Raw genomic sequence first — 22,318 nt, 5'->3', positions numbered from 1 at the left:
TATGTTTATTTTTGGCTGTGTTGGGTCTTCGTTTCTGTGTGAGGGCTTTCTCCAGTTGCGGCGAGTGGGGGCCACTCCTCATCGCGGTGCGCGGGCCTCTCACTATCGCGGCCTCTCCTGCTGCGGAGCAGAGGCTCCAGACGCTCAGGCTCAGCAGTTGTGGCTCACGGGCCCAGTTGCTCCGCGGCATGTGGGATCCTCCCAGACCAGGGCTCGAACCCGTGTCCCCTGCATTGGCAGGCAGATTCTCAACCACTGCGCCACCAGGGAAGCCCTAAGTGATTACATTTTAAGTGGTTATATAAGTACCTACCTAATAGTCTCAATTTTGCCTCTCAGCCACAAAGCCTAAATTAGCTATTATCTAGCCCTTTAAGGAAAGGTTGGCCACCCCAATACCGCAGAGTGAAGAGCAGAGGCTCACATAACCATGCTTGGTTCAAATCCAGGCTCTGCCATGGAACCTTCTGACCGGTCTAAGCTTCTGCCAATGGCGGGTACCACCCAGCTCTCTGCAGGGTGGAGTGGGGCTCAGATCCCAGAAGGCACACGGGATTCTATTACAAAGCGCAAAGCCAAACCCAAGCGCAAAGTTCCAGTAAAAGGAGGGGTCCTCTCTCCTGCAAGACCGCCAGAGAGGGAATGCCAGCCACTCTGGGGGTCCCTGGGAGTCCCAGTCGAGCTCACCAAACAAGAAGTCCTGAAGGAAAGCACGGACTTCTGCTGAGGCCTCTGAGCCCCACGGCAGTGCAGACGGTCAGCACGGTCTCCTTCTCCTCCTCGTGTCCTCCAGACTGACCAACCCATCCCCGGGGGTGGCCAGCCCGGGCACAAGACAGTCCTTGCTCTGGCAGACACTGAGGATGCTCAGAAAGTAACAGGGACTAGACAGACAGCTTCCCCTCAGACTCCGATCCCAGGTGGGGCCTGGGAGGCAGCAGGCTGCTTGAGGACTGGCCATCTGTGATGCAGGAAAACAATGGCCCCAAGGTACCAAAAGTCCCCCATCCCCACGGCACAGAGATGTTGCAGGTCGAGCCTTGCATGCAAGCCCCGCTGTCTCAGGGTTGGCCTCAGCACAAGCGTTCCCGACCACGCAGGGTTGTGCTCTGGCCGGCAAGACACCAGTTGGCACCTCCAGGCTTCCCGCTGCCAACCACCTGCCTGGATACCACCACCTCTGCCCGGGCAGACGCCCTCCACACTGCCCTCACCCGCTCTCACACTGAGGCTGGGCACCCCCCCCCCCACAGCTGTCCACGCTATGCCTTTCAGCACGCTACGCAGGTGACACCTGCACAGCCTGAGCATCTGTGCCCGCCCTGGGGGCCGACCCTAGGGCTGGCCAGTGGGCAGTAAGGGAGATAAATCAACCAGCAAAGAAGCACCCTGGTTCCCATTAAATGTACACGCAGAGCCAAATCCACCCCCTGGCCCACCGCGGGCTCCCTGGACCCGTCACTGCAGGCAGCCAGACCCAATTGGGGTCTTACGGGAAGACTGCTTCGGGACACCTGCCAGTAAGGTTTTCCAAGTGACTTGCTGGCAACTCAGAGCAACATGACTTAATTTTATTTGGAATCACAAAACTAAAGAGATCTTAAAGATGCTACCATGTAGCTTCCTCATTTATGGGGTGGGGGGTGGGGGGGAGTCAGGGGCCCACAGGGTTTAAGTGATTTACTCAGAATCAGAACAGCAGCTGATGGCACAGCCAAGACAGGCAACAGAGAGGAGGGAGCAAGTGAGAGCCCCAGCTCTATAGCTCACAAGCTGTGATGGTTAAAACTCCAGAAGTGCTGGCTCTCAGCTGCAGCGAGCACTTAAATATAAGACAGATCATCCACAGTGGAAGACAACTCACCAGCATGGAAAAGAGTCCATCCCTCTCTTTTCCTCCCCAAGGCCATTATACCACGTTGCCCACCCTCCAGATATGACCTTCCTGTATGTACCTGCCCCGCCTACAGCCTACACAACCACACAACCTGCACAACCACACAACCTACACAACTACACAACCACACAGCCTACACAACTACACAGCCTACAGGCTCCAAGTCCTCAGGCACAGGGAGGTGTTTGACCTGACAAGCCCAACAGCGTCCTGCTGCCCTGGCCTGGCTTCTTCCAGCTTCTGCAGCCTGAGTGCAACCACATACTACCTTCTGTAAAATCCCTTTTCATCACAGTGTTTGGCTTCCTTGGAGCTTCCCTTAAGGCAGGTAGGAACTCCAGGGGCCAGAACTAACTGGACAATGCTGTCTAGCTGACTCAATCCACGGCCAGGATGCATGCAAGGGAGGCTGAAGTGCTTTTCAGTTTCGATTACAAGCAGCCCAGAGCAGCAATAAGATAGCAGCTTCTATGCTAAACAAGGAGACAGTGAGTTCCTTCCCTGCCAAGGACCACGGAGATGACAAAGGACTGTCACATAGCTGGTAGCCTCAGAGATCTTCCCAAATGAGAGACGGTTCTGGTGTGGCCCCAGCTCTGAGCCTCTCTTGATCCAGAGTGCTTGGGGAGCACCAAGGAATCAGGAGTTATAGTGAGACCCAGCTTGGCAAGAAAGAAGTCAGAGGACAGCAGAGGATTCATTGCAAAACCACAGGTAAACTGGAACAGCGTTTCTGGAAGGTAATTTGGTGGCAGATATCAAGTGTCTTAAAACCACCCACACCCCGACTAAATCCACTGACAGATGTTCACCCTCAAGGAGGGAGCGGAAATGCAAATGGAAACACATGTAAAAAGACGAGATGCTCACTGACTAATGAATGTCACTGAATTGTACTTAAAACAAAACGTGGTTTAAGTACAAAACAATGGGATAAGTATTTAGCCTTAAAAAAGGAGGAAACTCTGACACATACTACAACATGGATGAACCTCGAAGACATTATGCTCAATGAAATAAGACGTTTATAGTAATACTGTATGAGTCCACTTCTGTGAGGTCCCTATAGCAGTCAAATTCAGAGACAGAAAGTGGATGGTGGTGCCAGGGGCCGGGGGAGGGAGGGGGCGTTATTGCTTAAAGGACACAGATTTCAGTTTTGCAAGATGAAAAGAATTCTGGAGATGACGGTGGTGATGGCTGCACAACAATGTAATGTACTTACTATCACTGATCTATGGACTAAAAAATGCTTAAAATGGTAAGTTTTATGCTTATGTATACATACACACACAAAAACATAATGTTAAAAAGTTAATAATGCAATATACCAAAGCCCATCAAATTGTATATTCTAAATGGGCAAACTGTATGTTACGTGAATTATATCTCAATAAAGCTTCATTAAAAAAAAAAAGATGTTCGCTGAAACATTATAACGAGCTACATTTAATAAACGTTAAATGTCCAACAAAATTCATTAAAATTAGATCAATTAAGCTATAACTCTATTACAAATAATAATGTAGACTTTAAAAATAATGTTTACAAAATATTCAGTAAAACAAGAAAATGCTCACGCTAATTGACAAAAACAGGACCCCCAGTGCAGCTACATCTCAGCTACATAAAACAATCAGAGATATGATTTTATGTAAAGTCGGGAAGAAAAGAAAACCTCCCTTAACACTGAGCAGAAATGTGTTTCCCTGAAGCTTCTAACCATTAGTAACAGACCAGCCTCCCAGGTATGACCCTAAAGAAATCTACTCCCTCTTCCACATGACAACTGTTCAAGACACATAGCTAGTGCTCATAGACTCCGGAGGTGGACAATTCTCAAGCCTGACTGCAGAGGAGATCACCCAGGGAGATTTACAGAAATCCAGGTTGGCTCGGAGGAGGAAATCAGATATCCGTGTAGAAAGTGCTTATGAAGAGTGGAGGCCTCTGGGAGCTGGGAGCCACCGACAGGCAGCAAGAAAACAGGGACCTCAGTCCTACAACCACCAGGAACTGATTCTGCCAACAACCTGGGCTGGTGAGGGGATGTGGAGCCCCAGATGGGAATGCAGCCCCTGCCGACACTTTGCAGACTTTGGAGACCCTGAGCAGGAGACCCAGCTAAGCCATGCTGGACTGTTGACCCAGGGAAACTGATATTGATAAACAAAAACAAGAAGAACCTCACAAATCAGACTTGCCAGGAGTGACCAGCTGTGGGGATGTGTGTGATTTTTCTAACTACAGCAGAGGCGGTCCATGTTGGCAACCAGGACAGAGACACTGCCTTCAACCTCCACCAGGTCAAATGCCCCCCAGTTCCTGCTGAGTCTTTGGGCTCAGTGGCACCAAGCAGAGTAAAGCTACAGCCTGGACACATCCAAGGACACCGGGAAGGACCTGGGCCCCTAGATGTCACATGCTGTCCCGCTGACCCATAGGAGGCCCCAGTCAAATGAACCCCCCAGACCCTTCCCAAGTGAACCACAGCCCAGCCCAGCCTTTAAAAAGCCCCCTGAAAATAGCTGTGAAAGGGAAAAGCCAAGGGACAGTACAAGGGTCCTGACCCGCTGCTCCTGCCTGGTCTACACACCCCCGAGCCCTATGGGGCCAGCGTGGGTGTCCCCGATGACAGAGGGAGCTCCCCCAAGAAAGCCTCGCCTTGGCCTTTGATGTCCAAGGTCTTATTTACTGTCATGCCCCATCATGCCTGCCTTGGAATTCAATAAACATAAAGTGACTCTCCTCCCTTAGGACCGGCTCTGATCCACTCACATACTTGAGGGGGCCCAGTGCTTTGGGGCCAGAGAGAAAGGGGGAAGAGGGGGAGAGAGAGAGAGAAGGAGGGAGAGACAGAGACAGAGAGAGACAGACACTTTCTGTTCTCCTCCCAGACGTCCCCCCTACTCTTGGGGCGCCCAGCAGGGCACTCAGGCTCTGGCAGCCATGCCCCTGCCTGCCGCACTCCATCAGCCGACTGGGATGGTTTCCCACCTGCCACCTGCAGAATCAGTGTCCCAGCCCAGCGATTAGAATAAAGGGCCTCTCCCAGGCAGCCAGCAGCCGGGTCTCAGCCCTCTGACTTTCCCTGCTACCCTGCCGGGGTTTCTGCACCCCAAGACTGCAGACATAGCAGGGATTAACAGCACAGGGCCCACGGGGCAGGGGAAGCTGGGAGGTGACAAGCAGCGCGTGGACCAGGTCTCCAATACTTCCCTACCCCGCCTTCTGGAGTCTCGCTGGCCCCTCCGCAGAGAAGAGTCTGCTCTAGAGCGACTTGCACCATCTGGGTGCTGACAAAATACCACAGGAGGGGTACCCAGACTGATGTTCATCATCACACCCTGGAGCTTTAGAGCTGAATTCTGACAGCGGCTGCCCAGGTGCCTCGGGGGTTGTGGGGGGAGGGGGCCCATCTGACTGCCCCCAGCAAGATGCTATCCCACAGGGCCTCCCAGCGGGCGCCCACAGGCATGGCCGTCTCGGATCCAGACCATCCCCACCACCCCGTGGGGCCCCAAAGCAGACACTTCCACCCATGTTCCTAGGGTAGAAAGTGGAAAGCTTTCAGAAGTCAACATTCATAAGTGAGTTACATTTTTTGGTCTAAGATTTGAGCAGATACGAATCCTGCTTTTGCACATGCCGGCTTGCACACACACCCAGAGGCTGAGCCGCCATGCCGAGCATCACCTAAGAGAGTTCACGGGTCACGTCACAGGGCCTTCCAGTCAATTGGACAACGGCTCTGATCCCAGCACGGGGACCCCCGCGCCTCGGAGAGGACAGGAGAGGGGGGCACCAGCGTGGCTGGCCCAGCCTGCACGTCCCCGCTCACAGCACAGCCACTCCACGAGACTGGGGAGGGCCAGGGATGAAGACTGCCCCATCTATTCAACCACGAGCCTGCAGGTTCCCCCAGCTCCTCACCTAAAGCCTCAGACAGCTCAGCTATGGGGATCCCTGCTGCTCCTCCTCAGGGACCCCTGTGAGGGATGGTGCTGTGCAAGACGCAGCCTGCTCCCCAAGCACCATGTGCCTCCCCACTGAGCAGAGGCCTCGGTCAGCTTGGCCTGGTCGTGGTCCTGCTGTCCAACCACCACCGAGGCCTGAGGGAGAAACGGTGAAGACATCATGCTGAGTGAGACAAGCCAGACGCAAGAGGACAAGGGCCATGCGAGTCCTCTTCTGAGAGGCCCCACAGCAGATCCACAGACGGCGGGTCGCTGGGGGTGCCAGGGGCTAGGGAGGGGGAGGGGGGAGTTACTGCTTGATGGGGGCAGAGTCTCATTTTGGGAAAAGGTTCTGGAGATGGTGGTGGTGATGGTGGCACGACAATGTGAATGTATCGGGTTGGCCAAAAAGTTCGTTTGGGTTTCTCCTTACGATGGTATGGAACACCCAAATGAACTTTTTGGCCAACCCAATATTTGATGTCGCTGAGCTGGACACTGAAAATGGTTCAGACGCTACATGGGGCCCAGCTGTCCTGTGTCCCCTCCACACGACCCAGGGCAGCACCCTCTGCTTGGCGGAGCCCTGGGCAGCCCACACAGCAGCCTGAGTGCACCGAGCGTGAGCCACTCTCGTGGCTTCCTGTCTTCCTCCTCTGTTTCTCACTGAAGTAAGAAAGTCTGTGGTTCTCACTTTCTCTCTACAAACTTGGGGGTGGGGGGGCCCTATGAGAAAAATCAAGCCGTCTCTCTCTCCCTGCAGCTCCTACCTTCCCAGGCCCCCAGTAACACTGCAAGAAGACCCCATTCCACCCCACAGGGGCGTGCGCGGCCCCAGGTGCCCTGGGTCGACGGAACAGCCCACTAGGTGAAGCAGCTGGCTCTCCTTTGGGGCTACGATGCAGAAAAATACACACATACTGTACCTTTAAGACCTAAGAACTCCACTCAGCCCAGGAGGACACATTAGGAGAGGGAACAGAGCAGGAGGAAGGGCCCGGCAGACCCCGGGGTCCTCCTGGAGCTGAGCCCAGTGGGTGAAAAGGCCTGCACCTACTGAATTATGCATTTCTCCTTTAAAATCGCTTGCTAAGTGGTGTTCAATCAACTGACATTAGATGTCTGAGGGGGTGACTCTGTGAGACCAGAGAGGGGGCCAGATCCCGGGGACCACCATCCTGGGCACTCAGGCTCCCACCAAGCCCCCAAGGAGGGGGCGTCCTCTCCAGCTGACAGAACCAAGTCCCTGCACAGAGCCACATGCTGGATCTCAGGCATGTCCAGGTCTCCTACCTTCAAGGTCTGCATTCTTTCCCCAGACTATGTGGACGTATGTTCCAGAAGGCTACCCTTGGTATGTGTACATGTGTTACCCGCAGAAAATCTCTTCCTGCCCCCCTGGCAGACCAACTAACCCCGGCAGCACTTTTTTTTTTTTTTTTTTTGGCTGAGTTGGGTCTTCATTGCTGCACGCGGGCTTTCTCTAGTTGCAGCGAGTGGGGGCTGCTCTTTGTTGCGGTGCGCGGGCTTCTCATTGCGGTGGCTTCTCTTGTTGCGGAGCACAGGCTCTAGGCACGGAGGCTTCAGTAGTTGTGGCATGCGGGCTCTAGAGCGCAGGCTCAGTAGTTGTGGCACACGGGCTTAGCTGCTCCACGGCATGTGGGATCTTCCCGGACCAGGGATCGAACCCGTGTCCCCTGCACTGGCAGGCGGATTCTTAACCACTGCGCCACCAGGGAAGTCCCCCGGCAGCTGGGGCAGCAGGGCCCTCCCACTCCCTCCAGTGTCTCCACACGGTCTCCCAGCCACTGACAGCTCCTTCCTAGTGCTCCCTGGGCCATGCGCTGACCCCTCTGTGCACACGGCCGGCCACCTCTGTCACCTTTTCCCAGACAGCCCCTGCCCCTCTGCACCTCCCAGGACTGCCCACAGCAGAGCCTGTCAGCACCATGACCCTGCCCCAGTGCCCTGACTGCTGAAGGGAAAAGGCAGATGGACAGGCAGTGTCCTTCCAACACGTCTGTCCTCTTGGGCGCTTTGCCACCTGACCTGCTGGAGGAATCTGAGCCAGGTGCCCCAGGAGGATGTAAAGGGTTACAACATTTTCCGGGAGGTTTTTTTTGTTTGCCAAACAACTGATCAGGTCCCCTCCACCTCTGGGGAGGTCACTCGGTGCCCACTCTCATGCGAGAGGCATCACCCCCCAGCCTAGGAGAGAGGACAGCACCGGCCCCTCCACCGACGGCCTGACCTTGGGCGGGTGTGTGTGTCTCACACCCGCTCAGACCCAACCTGACGACAGCGTATAATCTCACTCCAGCCACTTCACAAGAATGTTCCGAGGGCACGAGAAACAGCCTCCACCAAAGTCATGTTTACTTCCCAAGTCAGGCATCGCAGTCCCGCCCCCGCCCCACATTGGCAGGCGCGTCTCCCCGGGGCACCACCACCGCCACGTCCCTGTTTTGCAAGGTGGCAGTGGCCAGGGGGCACCAGAATCCAAGACAGCTGATTAGCAGGCCCCAGGCCGGGGGATTCAGGAAGCTCTTGGGATTGACTGAGAGGAGCCCAAACCTCAGCAAAGAAGGAAAAATAACCTCCAGGACATCTCCAAAGCTAACAAGCTTCCTTGCTGGGGCACCTGTGTCATCAGGCTCCCCAGAATCAATGCCGATTATTAGATGGGGGAAAGCGGAGTGGGGCTCAAACAGGAAGGGGCCGGACCAAACAGAAACCTCAGAGATGCGGGTCTCATTCCATCCGTGACCCACAAACACCACGGCACCCAAGACACAAGACATCAAGGTAGGTCTTTGTCTAGAGGATCTCACCACCCTGAAGAAGGAAGCCGGACAGACACATGATTCACAGGAGATAGCTGCAAACATACAGCTAAAGAAAGACACACAGTCAGAGAAGATGCAAGGACATTACAAAGGTTTTGTTTGTCTGCACTGGTTTTTTAAAGACAAGGCGCTTGGAAAGAAGCCTTTCCACAAACCCGTGAATAAAGACAAGAGAGAATTTCCAGGAGACAGTGCTTGGCACTTAGTAGATGCTGAATAAATACCTGAGTGCCTGAACGGGGGACAGGTGGTTGCCTTAGTAAAGGAAACGTAGGTACAAACCAGAGTAAAGAAGAAAGACGTGGAAAAATTGTGTTAATAAATTTTAAAGAAAAAAAGTTAAAGGGACTTCCTTGGCGGTCCAGTGGTTAGGACTCAGCACTTTCACTACCGTGGCCCCAGGTTCAATCCCTGGTCCAGGAATTGAGGTCCCATAAGCCGTGAGGCCAAATAAAAAAGCAAGAAAAGAAAAAGAATGGAAGGAAAGGATCTTAGCAACGACAGGGTCCAACCCCTAATGTTTTAGATGAGAGAGATGTGGCCACGTGAAGTGTTAGGACGCAGCTCTCCTGACACCCGGCCGGGTGGTCTTGGCCCACCAGGCTGCCCAGCGCCGCATGATGCTCCACCTGAACTCCTCCTAAGACCCGGCTGGTGAACACAACACACACACCATCTCTCTGCTGCCCAATCAGGGACTCACTGAGTGCTGGGGGCCAAACTGTGTCCCCCTGAAATTCACCCGTCGAGGTCCTAGTCTCCAGCACCTCAGAACGTGACTGTATTTGGAGATGAGTTTCTCAAGAGGTGATTAAGTTATAATGGGGTCATCAGGGTAGGGCCTATCCAATCTGAATCATGTCCTTATAAGAAGAGGAGATTTTAGACACACACAGAGCCACCAGGGGTCCACGGGCACAGAGGGAACACCACGTGAGGGGGAGGACCATCTACAAGCCAAGGAGAGGCCTCCGAGGAAACCAATCCTGCCAGCAGCTTGATCCTGGACTCCCAGCCTCCAGAATTGCAGGGAAAATAGATTTCTGTTGTTGAAGCCCCCAGTCTGTGGCATTTTGCCCCAGAACGCTAACATACTGGGCTGCTTCAAACACGTGGGTATGAAAGCCAAGGAAACATCGCCATGGCTAACAGGTGTTTTCCTGAAGAGAAGACACCTACGAAGGACCAGAGATGGGGCATCAAGGATGAACGCTACCCAGCAACTTCAAAACCCTAACTGAGTGAAACAGGCCAGATGCAGAAGGACAAATATTACATGATTCCACTCACATGAGGTACGTGAAACAAGTAAATTCACAGAAAATAGACCGAAAGTAGAGCAGTGGTTGCCAGGGGCTGGGGGTGGAGGAAAGGTGAGTTATTGCGTAATGGATACAGAGTTTCTGGTAGGAATGATGGAAAGTTCTAGAGATAGTTATGGTTACACAACAGCATGAATATACAGAATGCCACTGAACACGGAAAAAAGGTGAAAATGCCGTTTTGCTACATATATTTTACCACAATAAAGAAAAGCCTATCACATGTTACATAAATAAGTTATTTTAATTAAAGTTATTACATTTTTTCAAGAATAAGGAAAAAATCCTACATGAGCCACAGGGATTATAATTCTAGTCGGGGTCAAGACCCCCGTGGGGTTCAGAGTTAATTAAATCTGCCACCACCTTCTCCTGAGCCTTGATCTGAAAAGCAGCCTCAGTCAAAACTCAGGCCTGTTGTCTGGCAACTGGAGAAGATGCCCATCCGTTCACCGTGAATGTGGAACCCTCTGAAACCACAGTGCAGGCTGGACCACGGGATTCCCAGCCAGGGAGGGGAGGCGGCTATTGAAGCCAGAAGCAACAGGGAGGAATGGGGGGGGCACCTACCCCTGGACCCACACGAATCTACACTCCCAGCTCCTTCTTCAGTGAAAGGTCCAGAATGCTTCCTTCTGTTCCCAAAACATTAAAGTCATCCTTCCCAAGCTGGAGAATCCTTGTAAAATTGGATCTACATTCCGTTTCCACCCTGGTGATGACTTAAATGGTCTCGGACTCTGCCTCTGTCCCCCGGGAGGAGCCTGCACTCAACTTGGAGGTGGCGGCAGGCTCTGGTCTAGAGATGCCGGTGGAGCCCAGGTCAGGCCTGGGTGACCTTTTCCTGCCCCACAGTTACTCACGCTCGTCGCCGGTCCATTCAACCACCCAAGGGAAAAACAAAGCTGCGATCATTCTGATGATAACATGTCACCAGAATCCAAAGGGCAAATTAAGCTGCTTAACAGAAATGTGAAACAACAGGGCAGCCACTTGCAGGAGCGCCCAGGAAGAAACACGAGATCTAGGGTCCCATCTCACAAGGGACACATGGGGCTGGGGGTTCCTCAGACCTAAAAGAGGAAAGGTCCTTGGTTGTGTGGCCTCTCTCAGGAAAGGGTGGCCAAAGTCCTCGAAGGGAGTTTAAGGGACAGGGGTGGACACAGCTAAGACGCTTCCCAATGACCAGCCACCTTCCCATCTTCCCGACCCGGCCCCCCGGCTGTGGAAAGGAGGACAGGATCTTGGGGATGTGCTGTGTGTATGGCTCTGAGCTGGGTTCCACGGGAGGCCCAGGAATGAACCAGGGATCCCTGCCTTCAAGACGCACACGTGGATGTGACACCACATGGATGACATTCGGGGACACGACGCAAAGTGAAATTAGCCAGACACGGAGGGACACGTAATGTGTGTGATTCCACTCCTGCGACGAGGCGCCAAGAGTCATGGAATCATAGAGACGGAAAGTAGAGGAGAGGGTCCCAGGGGCTGGGGGAGGGGGCACTGCTGTTTGATGGGGACAGAGTCGCAGCTCGGGAAGATGAAAAGTCCCGGAGACGGACAGTGGTGATGGTAGCACAACTACGTGAACGTACTTGATGCCACTGATCTGTACACTTAAAAACGGCTAATGTGGGTGAAGGCAGTAAATTTTATGTCATATAGTACCACAAAATAAATAGATAAATAAATAAAGGACAAAGCACACAGTCCAGAGTCACAGAAGCCTCTGCTCCACTGCTCCTCAGGGGCAGACGGCAGCCCTCACCCCCTGCCCCTAGACAAGGCCCCTCTCCAATGCAGCTATTTCCAGAAGTTTCCCTGATGGCATGCCCTCTGAACACATAAGTGATGTGTGTGTTCCTGTCTCCCATTAACTTGTAAGCTCCCAGAGGGCAAGGACCACACTCTCTCCTTCTATGCAGCCCGTACTGTAAGAGGGACAGGCTTGCACACAGCAGAGCTCGCAGCCGGTGGGCCCTGGGTGTGCGGAGCTCGAAGGACCCCTAGACACCCCCACTCGCATTTTTCAGGCATGTGTGGGGCAGTGGGAAGAACATTGGCTCTGCATTCCCGCGGGGCCTGGAGGCCCAGCTCTGCCACTTCCTGGTTGCATCCTTACCTGCAGATGTGGAGCAGGTGGGGTGATGGAGAGCCCACAGGGGGCCCTGCCTGAAGCATGCTGTCACCATGCCTGGCGCACAGCGGCTGGTGGTCATTTCAGCTCCTTTCCTCAACTCGGAAATACGGGAGTAAAGAGGCTCTGAAGCTACTAGGGCCGGGCCCCCATGTCGGCGGCTGCTGTTGCGTCAGAGAAATTAGGTGACTTCCACTCCCTCCCCACAGCGATTTTCCTCATTGTCACATTTCAGAGGCGCAGCCCTGGCCAGCAGGCACCTAAAGAACATGGGTAAATAGGACAGAGACAGATGGCCGGGCCAATGGGTCCCTCCTTCCCCTCCAGCCACAACGCTCAGAGGAGCGTGCTGGGTACTGAGTTTACAGGCTCCCGGAGCTAAAACCACCAAGAGTTTCAAAACCTAACAGGAGAGAGAACGTGGGACCTTGAGGACTTTCAGAGAAGGATCCAGAAAGTGCTAAGAGTGGGGTCCAAGCTGTCAAATTAACTCCTTGGCTGGGAACCTACCCAGCGTTACCCACGGAGCCGGGTTCTCCTGTGTGCAGGGGCTGAGAGGCAGGCGAGGAGCTGTGAGCTTGGGGAGACGGCCCGCAGGGAGGGCCCCAAAACACACCCACTCCAACAGGGCCCTGGTCCCTGGAGACTCTGAATTCCCCCAGCAAGACATCATGGTTTCAGGTTGTAGGTCTCCACAAAAACGCCTCATTTTCTGCTTTATTAACGACGTTCTCCCACACCCTGGCGGGCGCCGAGGACCAGTTCAAGCTGGCTCGCTCAGCCGACAGCTGGCCAGACAGGGCTGGTGCCCAGCGACCACAGGGCAATGCTCCAGACCCTGGAGGAGCTGACGTGCCTGCAAAGCAGGCTTCTAAATACTACGGCCTCCCCCCAACCCGTCCCACGAGGGACTCAGGGGATGCGGCTGGGCCAGGCCACAGATCCCGACGACACACCACAGCCCACCCCAGCAGCAGATGAAGTCAGCAACTAGATGTGCCTAAAACAAACAGGACGGGGCACTGATCGCAAAGAGGCCACTCCACAGAGCCAAAAATAGCCTCACTTGTTTCAAGAGGATGCTGACCAACGAAGCACATACAACTCCATCAGCAGAGAAAGAAAAATCAATGGAGCAGAAAACCGGATCAGCCCAACAGGGACCAGGACTCTGAGAGACTCCCGACTGCCTCACCACCCCCCCCACCAAATCCCTCTCCTTACTCCAATCACGAACTGTGCCTGGATCTCAAAACCCAGTCCCATCACCCCTGCGCCTCACGGTATTTGTACTCAAATGTGTACACGTACTATATACACAAATCCCATAGGTTTAATCTCAGGGCCAGGAGTCAGACCGTGGACTATGAGCCCAAAATGAGCATCAGTGGGCAGGGAAGACGAGGAGGCAAGAGCACACTGATGGATCAGAAAATGGAGCTAGGGTAAGATGCACAGAGGTGAGTAATGATGGGTGATGTCTCTCATCAAAACTGGGCAGATCAGAACGGGCGTGGCCCTGCTTCAGCCCTGGATAAAATCTTCACCCTGTGGATCTTCAGTGGCCCACTGAGTCAGAACTGTCCATCACCTCACTTCCTCTTCATTCCTATTTTCACCTGCTCTGACTAGCAAGCGAACCTGACACTCCTATGGCCTGGGAGCAGCTGGCACCTCTTGGGTTCCCCAAACGTGTCATATAACTCTTCCAAGACAGGTGGCGGGGATGGCCCAAGACACGGATCAATCCCGGCTAAAAGCACCCATCCAAGCAGCAGAGATGACCCACTCTTTATACCATCCCTACTGCTCAGGTGGGGGGAATCAGAAGGCAAGGAGATGACTGCCCAGGGCATCCTGGTCCCAACCCACAGAGAGTACTCTCACAAGAAGCACAGAGCTCTAGACCCAAAGGAAGGAGCCACCGACCGTCCCACACACCACCCCTCCCACCCCAATCCCATTCCAAACACTGGGAATCTGCCTTCAGGAGGAAGGTGGGATGTAGTTTGTTCAGGCTCAGAATCATTAAGAATCCTTCCAGTCCACAACAGTATTTGCAAATCACTCCAAAAACTATCCACCTTTTCCTCCCCGCATTCCCTACTGCTCAGTGGTTTCCAGCCAGGGGCAGGTGTGCCCACCAGGGTGGTAGAGGTACCCACCTGCGTCTCCATGGAAGGTGCCGTCTTGAAGCAGCCTGCTGGACAAGCTGTCCCCATCGCTGGGCCAGATCTGCCCCGTCTTGCGGACGCCCACGATGGTGGCCTCGGACACGACCACCGGTCCCTGCCGGTGCCGCTTCTGGCACTGGGGCGTGGGGGGGCTGCTGCTGTCGAAGGATTGCTGGGAGTTCTGCGAGGGTGAGCGGCTCTTGTCCCGGAACATGCGGTAGGTGGTGGGGCTCGGGGACACGCGGCTGGACTGGCCCGAGGAGAAGTCCTCCTCGCTGGACGTGAGGTTCTCGTTGGAGCTGCAGTCCGGGGTGTAGCCGCCTCCGCTGTCCTCAAAGCTCCGAGGGGAGTAGGACCTCCGGGGCCAGGTAAGGCGCTTCTCCTGCTCCGAGGTGCTCTGGCTGCGCTGGAGCGAGCCCTTGCCCTCCCCTTCCACCATCATGCCCCCGACATAGATGCTCTGGTAGGGCTGGTACTCCAGGGGCGGCCAGGGGGGCCTGCCGCCGCCATTGGCGTTGATCAGGTTGTCCTTCAGGAAGCGCGGGTTCAGCTCCACGTCCTCAAAGTCGCCGTCGAGGCCGCAGCTGCTCTCGGAGAGGCGCCCGCGGTAGGAGGGCCTGGGCGGGTCCCCAGGGCCGGGCCCAGCGCCCTGCTGGGACTTCTTGCGCTCCATCTGCATGGCCTGGCTGCCCAGGGAGCTTATGCGGTCCGACACATCTTTGTCGTTGACCTTCACCAGGCCGCGCTCGTGGTGGAACTCGACGTTCACGTAGAAGGGTTTCTCGGCGTCCGCCGCCGCCGGCTGGACGGGGCCCTTGCGGATCCTCTCGAAATTGGAACGCAGGGCCGCCACGCTGGTGGGGGGCCCGCGGTCGTCGCGGTCCGCGGGAGCGGAGGCCCCGGGCCTGCGCATGGCCGCGGGCCTGGCCTTGCCCGGGGAGCCCTTCCCGTCGAGCCGGGCCTCGGGCTCGTCGGCGGTCGGCGGGTCGGCGCAGTCGGCTGGCGCGGGCTGGGGGCGCGGCGCGCGGGGCTCGGCGGCGCCGTCGGGGGGCTGCGCCGCGCGCCGGAAGCCCCAGCGCTGTCGGTCGTAGCTCTTCTTCTCCTTGGCCAGCAGCGTCTGCAGGTAGATCATGCGGAAGCGCTCCTGGTTCACCTCTTGCTCCAGGCGCCGGATGGAGGCCTTGCAGCGCTCCAGCTCCTGCTCAATGTCGCCCACCGAGCGCAGCTCCATGCGCGGCGGCTCCGAGTCCGGGAACTGCGCCTTCCACGCCTCGGCGAAGCCCACCGGGTCCACCATGGCGCGGCCGGCCTCACCTGCGCCGCCCGGCTGCCGCGGGGCCCGGCTCAGCGGCGGCGAGACGGCCTCGCCAGGCCCGGCCCGGGGCGCCGGGCGGCCCCCATGCCCCCAGCGGGGCAGCGGTGGCGGCAGCTGGCGAACAATGCCCGCCCCCTCCCGGGCGGCAGGTGAGGCTGCGGCCAGGCTCCCCGCGCGCGGGGCGGGGCGAGGGGCGGCCGCGCGAGCGCGGGGGAAGGGCGCGGGGCTGCGCGCGCCGCTATTGTGTGCGGGGCTCCCGGCGCGCGCAGGGTGGGTGCTACCTCCGCTAGGCCGGGCCCACTAGCCCATGGCCGCCGCCGGCGCGCTGCTCTCCTCGGGCTCCCGCGCCCTCGCCCAGCCGCCGCCGCCTCCCCGCGCTGCGCTTGGCCCGCTCGCTCACGCCGCACTCGCGCCCGGCCCGCACTCGGTGCCGCAGGAAGGGGAGGGCCGGGGGGCGGTGGCCGCGGCGCGGCGGACCGAGCGGGAGGGCCTCTTAAAGGGGCCGCTCCCCCGCCCAGCCGTGGCCCTGCCAGCGTCCCCGCGCCTGGGAAAACCGAGGCCCGGACGGCGAGTTCTGCATTCCTGGGACAGGAACCCCTGGGTCCGCATTGCCCCCCAGCCCGGCAGCCCATCACCGGCGTCACGGCTGAGCGCGCCCCTAGCGGACAGGTCACCCAGCGGTGCCAACGGGCCTCCAGAGCTGGGGTCCCGGGGTGGGTGAAGAAACAACATCTGCCACACGGGACTGTCACAGATAATCAATAGGAATTTCTCCCCAGGTCAATCAACACCCACGTCTCCCTTCCTGCGGTCCTGGGCGAGGTGTTTGCCTGACTCAGAACTTATCTCTGTAATCTGCCTCTGAAGGGGTCGCCAGCCTCCACTGGGACGCGCAGGGCTGGGCGGAAGACAGCATAGCCCAGGCGGGCAGCGAAACAAAATCTGTTCTCGTCCCCCAGGGAAGCCCAGAGATCTTAGACACACAGCACCCTGGAGGGAGTCCAAGGGGCGCCAAGTGAAAATACCCCAATCAGCCTGCTGGGTGAGGGGATACGGAAACAGGATTTGTCGATCAGAGAACCCGGCTTGAGTCCTGACCGCCTCTGCCCCTCTGTGCCTGCTTCCTGGGCGTTGAAATGAGAACCAGGATACCTCCCCACCCCGCTCCCAGACCCCCGCGGCTGTTGTCCCTGCACGGATGTGAGGGGTTGTCTTGCCTTCCCCGCAGTTCCAGTGCCACCCAGAGCGGATGCCCTGACATCTAACCTAGAGGAACAGAGCCCAGGGCCGGCCTGTTTGTGACCTTGGCAATTCCCTTCCCCTCTCTGAGCCCAAGTTTTGTCCTCATATGTCAGATGTTGTGAGCACCATGTGTAAGGCAACCAGATAGGGCAAACATAAAGCATGTGCTGTTCCTTCCATGATTGCCTTTAATGTTGGTGCCCTGGGAGACTGGCAGGAAAACCCTGGGGGCGGGACTGGCAGACACTTCCAGGCACAGCTCACTGCCGCCCCCTGCAGGCTCTCCACCCTCCTGCTGTCACCCCTCCCAGGCCCCATGTCCCCTCCCACTCCTTTGCAAGGCCAACAGGGCCCTTGTAAAGCCTGTTTTGCAGGTGAGGAAACAGGGGTTGATGCCCTGACTTTGTGGCCAGCAATGCAAGGCGGAAATCCCAGCAGTGCTCACATCCTGAGGACCTCTTCTTCAAAACGGGTATAATAAATCCTGACCTCCCAGGGCATGGCACACAGCAGCTCAGCATCAGTATTAGTTGCCTTCCTTGGATGACCTGCTCCCATCACCCAGGGAGTGGGTCCGACAGGACTAGAACCCAGGCCTCCAAAACCCCATTCCCTGGCTGTCAGCAAGGAGAATCCCAAAAGCACAAACATTTTTTCCCCCTTGCTGACAGGGTCTCTCAGTTTCCAGGGGGAATTGTGGGCTCATCAGGGACATTATCATTAAACACCTGGGAAAGAAAAGGATACTTTGGGGGTGGGGGGTGGCTTCATCCATCAGTGAGGTGTCCCTTTCTCTGGTTTGCAGGCCCCAGCTCAGCCCCACCTTAAGTATTGTACACATAAGCAAGCTCATATCAGAAACTCTGACGCTGTTTGGTTTGGGTTTGCAAGCTCTGTTCTCTTGGTAGAGCAAGTGGCTTGTTGGGCACAAGGACACTGCAAGATAGTGGCTATCTCCCCATGGGACAGCTTGTTCTGGCCCCAAGGACACTCCTCCCATCCTCTGAGCCTTCCCTGAAAGCACTCCCACCCTGGGTCTCTGGTCCTTCCCCGAAGAGCTTTCTTATCATTCCTCCCTCCTGAGGAAGGGAAGAATGAGGAGGAAAGTGGGGTCCATGTATACAACACTCTGTAATCCCCCATTTGGTGTCTGTCCCCAGCTAGATCTAAACTTCTAAGAACAGAGATCTGTCTGTCTTGTTCCCCAGTGAACCCCCAGTGCTTACGACATAGTAGGTGCTCAGCCAGTGCTGGCCCCGGGTGGGAGCGCAGAGCCCAGGGAGGAAAGGGTGAGGCAGGCAGAGCCAGGCCACAGCAGAGGTGTGTGGGCCTTGAGGGCGGGAATCCAGGAGGAGGCAGAGGTCAGGGGAAGGCTGGCCGGCGAGCTGGTCCTAAAGATGGGGACAGACAGGTAAAGATGGGGAGAGTTCAGAGTTCTGGGTGTGTCAAGAACAGCTGGGTTAGGGGGTGAGGCTGGTGTGGGCTGCAGGATGTCACATCAGGGGTTTCGCGCCCGTGAAAACCATCACCACAATCACCACCACTCCCAATAGATGGGGTTTTTTTTTCATCTAAAAACTAAAATGGAACAGGAAAGTGGGATTGTTGGTGATGTCCCCTCCTCAACTTCCTTCATTTTCTGGGATATGGTTTTGTGGCTCTATAATTCATTTCACAATCTCTCTCTCTCTCTCTCACACACACACACACACACACACACACACACACACACACTCGTACCCTCAGCAGCAGCTCTAGTGGTCCTTGAACCCAGACCAATGTTCCGGCAACCCCTCCCCGAGGCTATCTGGTCCCTTTGCTGGAAGGAGCGGCTGGGACTCAACGGCCCCCTCTGCTGGACAGAACGCAGAACTTCCGATGCCTCAGAACCCTGGGGATGGAAACAACCCCAATGTCCGTCATGGGAATATCACAGTGGAATATTATATGACCATGAAAGAAAATGCAGCACCAATACATGCTAAACATTGATGAACCTTGAAAAAATTTATGCCAAGTGAAAGAAACCAGTCATAAAGGGCCACATATTGTATGACTCCATTTACATGAAATGTCCAGAATAGACAAATCTATAGAAACAGAAAGTAGGTTGGTGGTCACCTGGGGATAGGGGATGGGAGGAGTGGGGAGTGACTGCTAATGGTCTCACACAACAATAAGTGGGGACCATATTTTGCTCCTTCCCTGCCTTGCCTGTACCCTCCTCCCCACCCGCTTTGGGGGCAGAGGCTAGAGGAGGGCTCCCTCCAAACGGGATATGGCCACATGACCCCCATCTGTCATCTGTCATCCGTCAGCCCCAGAGAGCTGCGGGCAAGATCAGAAAATGGGGGCGATCGATACAGCTGTTCTCTAGCCCTGCTTGTTGCTCTGTGCCGGATGGTGCCTGGCGGGGTGCCTCTTCCAGGTTACCAGCCCCGGCCCAGAGTGGGTAGCCGGGGTCTCTGAGGGACTTCCCTGGCCAAGGGCTCTGAACAAGTGAGCTGTGGGCCTTTCCTCCCAGGCCCCCTTGTCTGTAACTCCACCACCTTCTGCAGAATCAATTCTGGATGAAGCCCTGCAGTGGGGGGCATCCCGGCCGAGTGCCCAGGCTGCCATTTCCAGCTTCACAGAGAAGAAGGGGCTGGGACAAGATGAGTTGGTTCCTGAAGGCACGGCCAGTGACATGGTGCAGGCTGTGGCTTCCAGTGGCCAGAGGCCCAGAGCACCCTCAGGCCAGGGGTGCCATCCACCTGTTGGGGATCAGGGAGCAGAAGGAAGGGTCTGCAAACAGCAGCCTGGGGACAGGCCGCACTACCCTGCTCCCTCCTGGGGCGCAGGCTCAGATAGGTGGCTGTTGGCCCTGAATTCTGGGAGGCGTCTGGATGAGGGGGTGGAGCCTGGAAGGAGGCCGTGGGACAGCCACGCTCCCTGTCTGCCCGACATATGGGAGGTGACAGGGGAGGCCACAGCAGATGGCAGAGGAGCCCGGGGGCTGCTGGGAGAGTCTCGTCTCAGGGCCTCTTTGGGTGACGTGCGCCCAGGGCCCCCTGCCCCCGTCTCCGGGAGCCCCGAAGGCTCAGAAGATGAGGGCCCTCTCTGAGCTGTTGCTGCTTCTGAAAGCTCCCCCCCCCACACCCCACCTCTCGTCCCCACCCTGGGCCTCCTGGGTCCCCGAGTCCCCTCTGTAGTCCCCAGGCCAGGAACGCCTGTCACCCTGGCCTCTCCCAGGTTCTTACCTGTGTGAGAGTGTGAGTGGAGCAGGTCCCCTGCCCATCACCATGCTCCATTACCTACATCTCAGGTGACCTCAGGTGTCCAGTTTAGGCTGCCCGGGTCCCTCAGGAGAGCGCAGTCCCTCTGGGAGTGGCTCCCATCCCATCGTCAGGCCGAAGTGGGCATTGGGTGGATCCGAGGCCCCCTGTTCCCTCCAGAGGTCACAGCAGTGTCGGGGAAGGGGGAGGCTCCCGCTTGCCAGGAGGCCGAGACCCCCACCCTGCTCTGGGTCACTACAGAGACTGGTCCCGTGGCTGTGGGGCTGGGGAAGGACCGACTAAAATCACGGGGCTCAGGGAGCAGGGTGTGATGGGGAGCGACTGATTAGCTCATTAGCTCTGCTGTGGACCCTGAGGAGGACCAGGTGTGGGACCTGGAGTGGGATTCCCACTGGGATCAGACTGCAAGCTGGCGTGGGAGGCGGAGACAGAGGAGGGACCAGGAATGCGGAGGAGAAGTGCTCAGCTGCATCCTGTCACCTGGGCTCTGTGCTCAGGCTCCTCTCCAGTCAGGCGGGGACAGGAGGTCCTGATACCCAGCCCACAGGGTCACTGGGATGAAAGGGGCTTCTTCCCCCTCCACTGAGTGCTCAGTAAATGGGGGTTCTGGCTACTCCCCCAAGAGGCTGGATGGCCCCATTCCTGGGTGGCCCCTGCTATGGGCCAGAATTCCCACCTCCAGTGGGCTGGAGGCAGTGGTGGTGCCTGCATGCGACTCCTTCCCCAGGCCTGCACGGCTTTCCCTGGAATCTTCTGTGTCTGGCTCTCACCAAGCTCCTCCCAGGAACAGACCTTACGCTTGAGCCCCTACAGCCCTCACTGGCTGCTGCCTGACTTCAGGAGCCTCTGAGTGAGCAGTGGGCACATCCACCTCTGGCCACCGAGGAGGGCCAAGCACAGCACTGTCCCCAGGAGGTTTAAGAAGAGGCATCTTGGTGAGAGTGAATGTGTCTGCCGGGAGACTCAGTGGGATTCCTGTCTCCCTACTACATCTAGGTGAGCACCTGCCAGGGGCCTTTTGTCTAGGAGATGCTGGGGAGATGAGGTCACAGGGTTGCTGCCCTGGCTCTTAGGGTCCCACAAGGTGGTGGAGGGGGGGCTGGGGGAGAAGCCCAAACATGGACACCACACCCAGAAGTAACAAGTGCTGCGGGAGCCATGCGGGCTCCAGGAAGTCCTCCCAGAGAAGGGGTACCTGAGCTGCCGGGCACAGAAGAGGCCTGGCACCTGCAAAGACTAGTGATCACGGGGGAAGGCTGGAGCACAGGGGCCTGCAGGGTGGGCTGGGGCGGCCACTGAGGGGCCTCGAGTGCCGGGGTGAAAGAAGCGAAGGAGGGGAAGGGGCCCGGGATGGCTCTGACGCTCTCGCATGAGGCCCTGGGTCTCCGCCCCAGAAATTTAAGTGCTTGTAGAGGATGTCTTTGTGGACTCATGGTATCAGTGGAACCACAGCAAAGTGGCTCTGCCACTTCAGAAGAAACACCGAACAGTTGGGTACACACGGGGCAACAGGAGGAGAGTTTCACAAAGGGCCATTTGGAGGGGGTGGGTGCACATGAGACAGTTGTCCTGGCTCGGGGGCTAGTGACAGTAGGGTGCATTACCGCCCCCCCCGGTCCTGGGGCCTAGAGGGGTGGGGGACGGAGCCGGGGGGGTGCCAGCCCACCTGACCAGGGTCTGCCATCCTGACGCTGTCTGTGGTGTGCCCCAAACCCGGTCCTGGTGCACCCTGAGACAGCCTGCCCCTCAAAACTGGGTCTGGTGGGCCAGCCCACCGAAGGCCCAGCAAGGCCTCTGTGGGGAATCCCGAGCGTGCAAAGCTATAACTATGAGGATGGTCACTTCAGTTAAAAAAAAGCTAAAAGCTGGACACAAGCCAACTGTCCCACGGCTGGGCAGGGTGAATGGACTCTGGCCCATCTGCATGAAGGCAAACCTGCAGCTGCTAAAGGGACACGCAGGCTCGCTCTGGCAGTTCCTCGGAATGCGGCCTGCCCTGTGGGCGTGGGGAGAGGTCACTCTGGTTTAACAGCAAACAAGGCGCCGAGGTCGTGGCCGTGCTGTGTAGGAACAGGAGTCCTACCCGCTGCAGACAAGGCTTACGTCCGGGACCGCAGGGACTGTCACTGCATGCAGAGCTCTGTGCTGTCT

General features: G+C 56.8%; 1 protein-coding gene across 2 annotated transcripts in view; it reads right to left on the bottom strand.

The window, feature by feature from the left end:
• Nucleotides 1–15,632, bottom strand: part of BCR (BCR activator of RhoGEF and GTPase) — a 101,561-nt gene extending 85,929 nt beyond the window's left edge. For both annotated transcript variants that reach the window (XM_068562530.1, XM_068562531.1), the window contains exon 1: nt 14,327–15,632. In XM_068562530.1, the coding sequence (XP_068418631.1) occupies nt 14,327–15,632 (1,306 nt within the window). The remainder of the gene's footprint in view (nt 1–14,326) is intronic.
• Between the last annotated feature and the right edge of the window lie 6,686 nt (nt 15,633–22,318).

The sequence above is a fragment of the Eschrichtius robustus genome, chromosome 14, assembly GCF_028021215.1.
Source record: "Eschrichtius robustus isolate mEscRob2 chromosome 14, mEscRob2.pri, whole genome shotgun sequence".
In the NCBI taxonomy this organism is placed as follows: Eukaryota; Metazoa; Chordata; class Mammalia; order Artiodactyla; family Eschrichtiidae; genus Eschrichtius; species Eschrichtius robustus.
The sequence above is the reverse complement of the archived record's forward strand: the minus strand, read 5'-3'. Positions and strand labels throughout refer to the sequence as shown.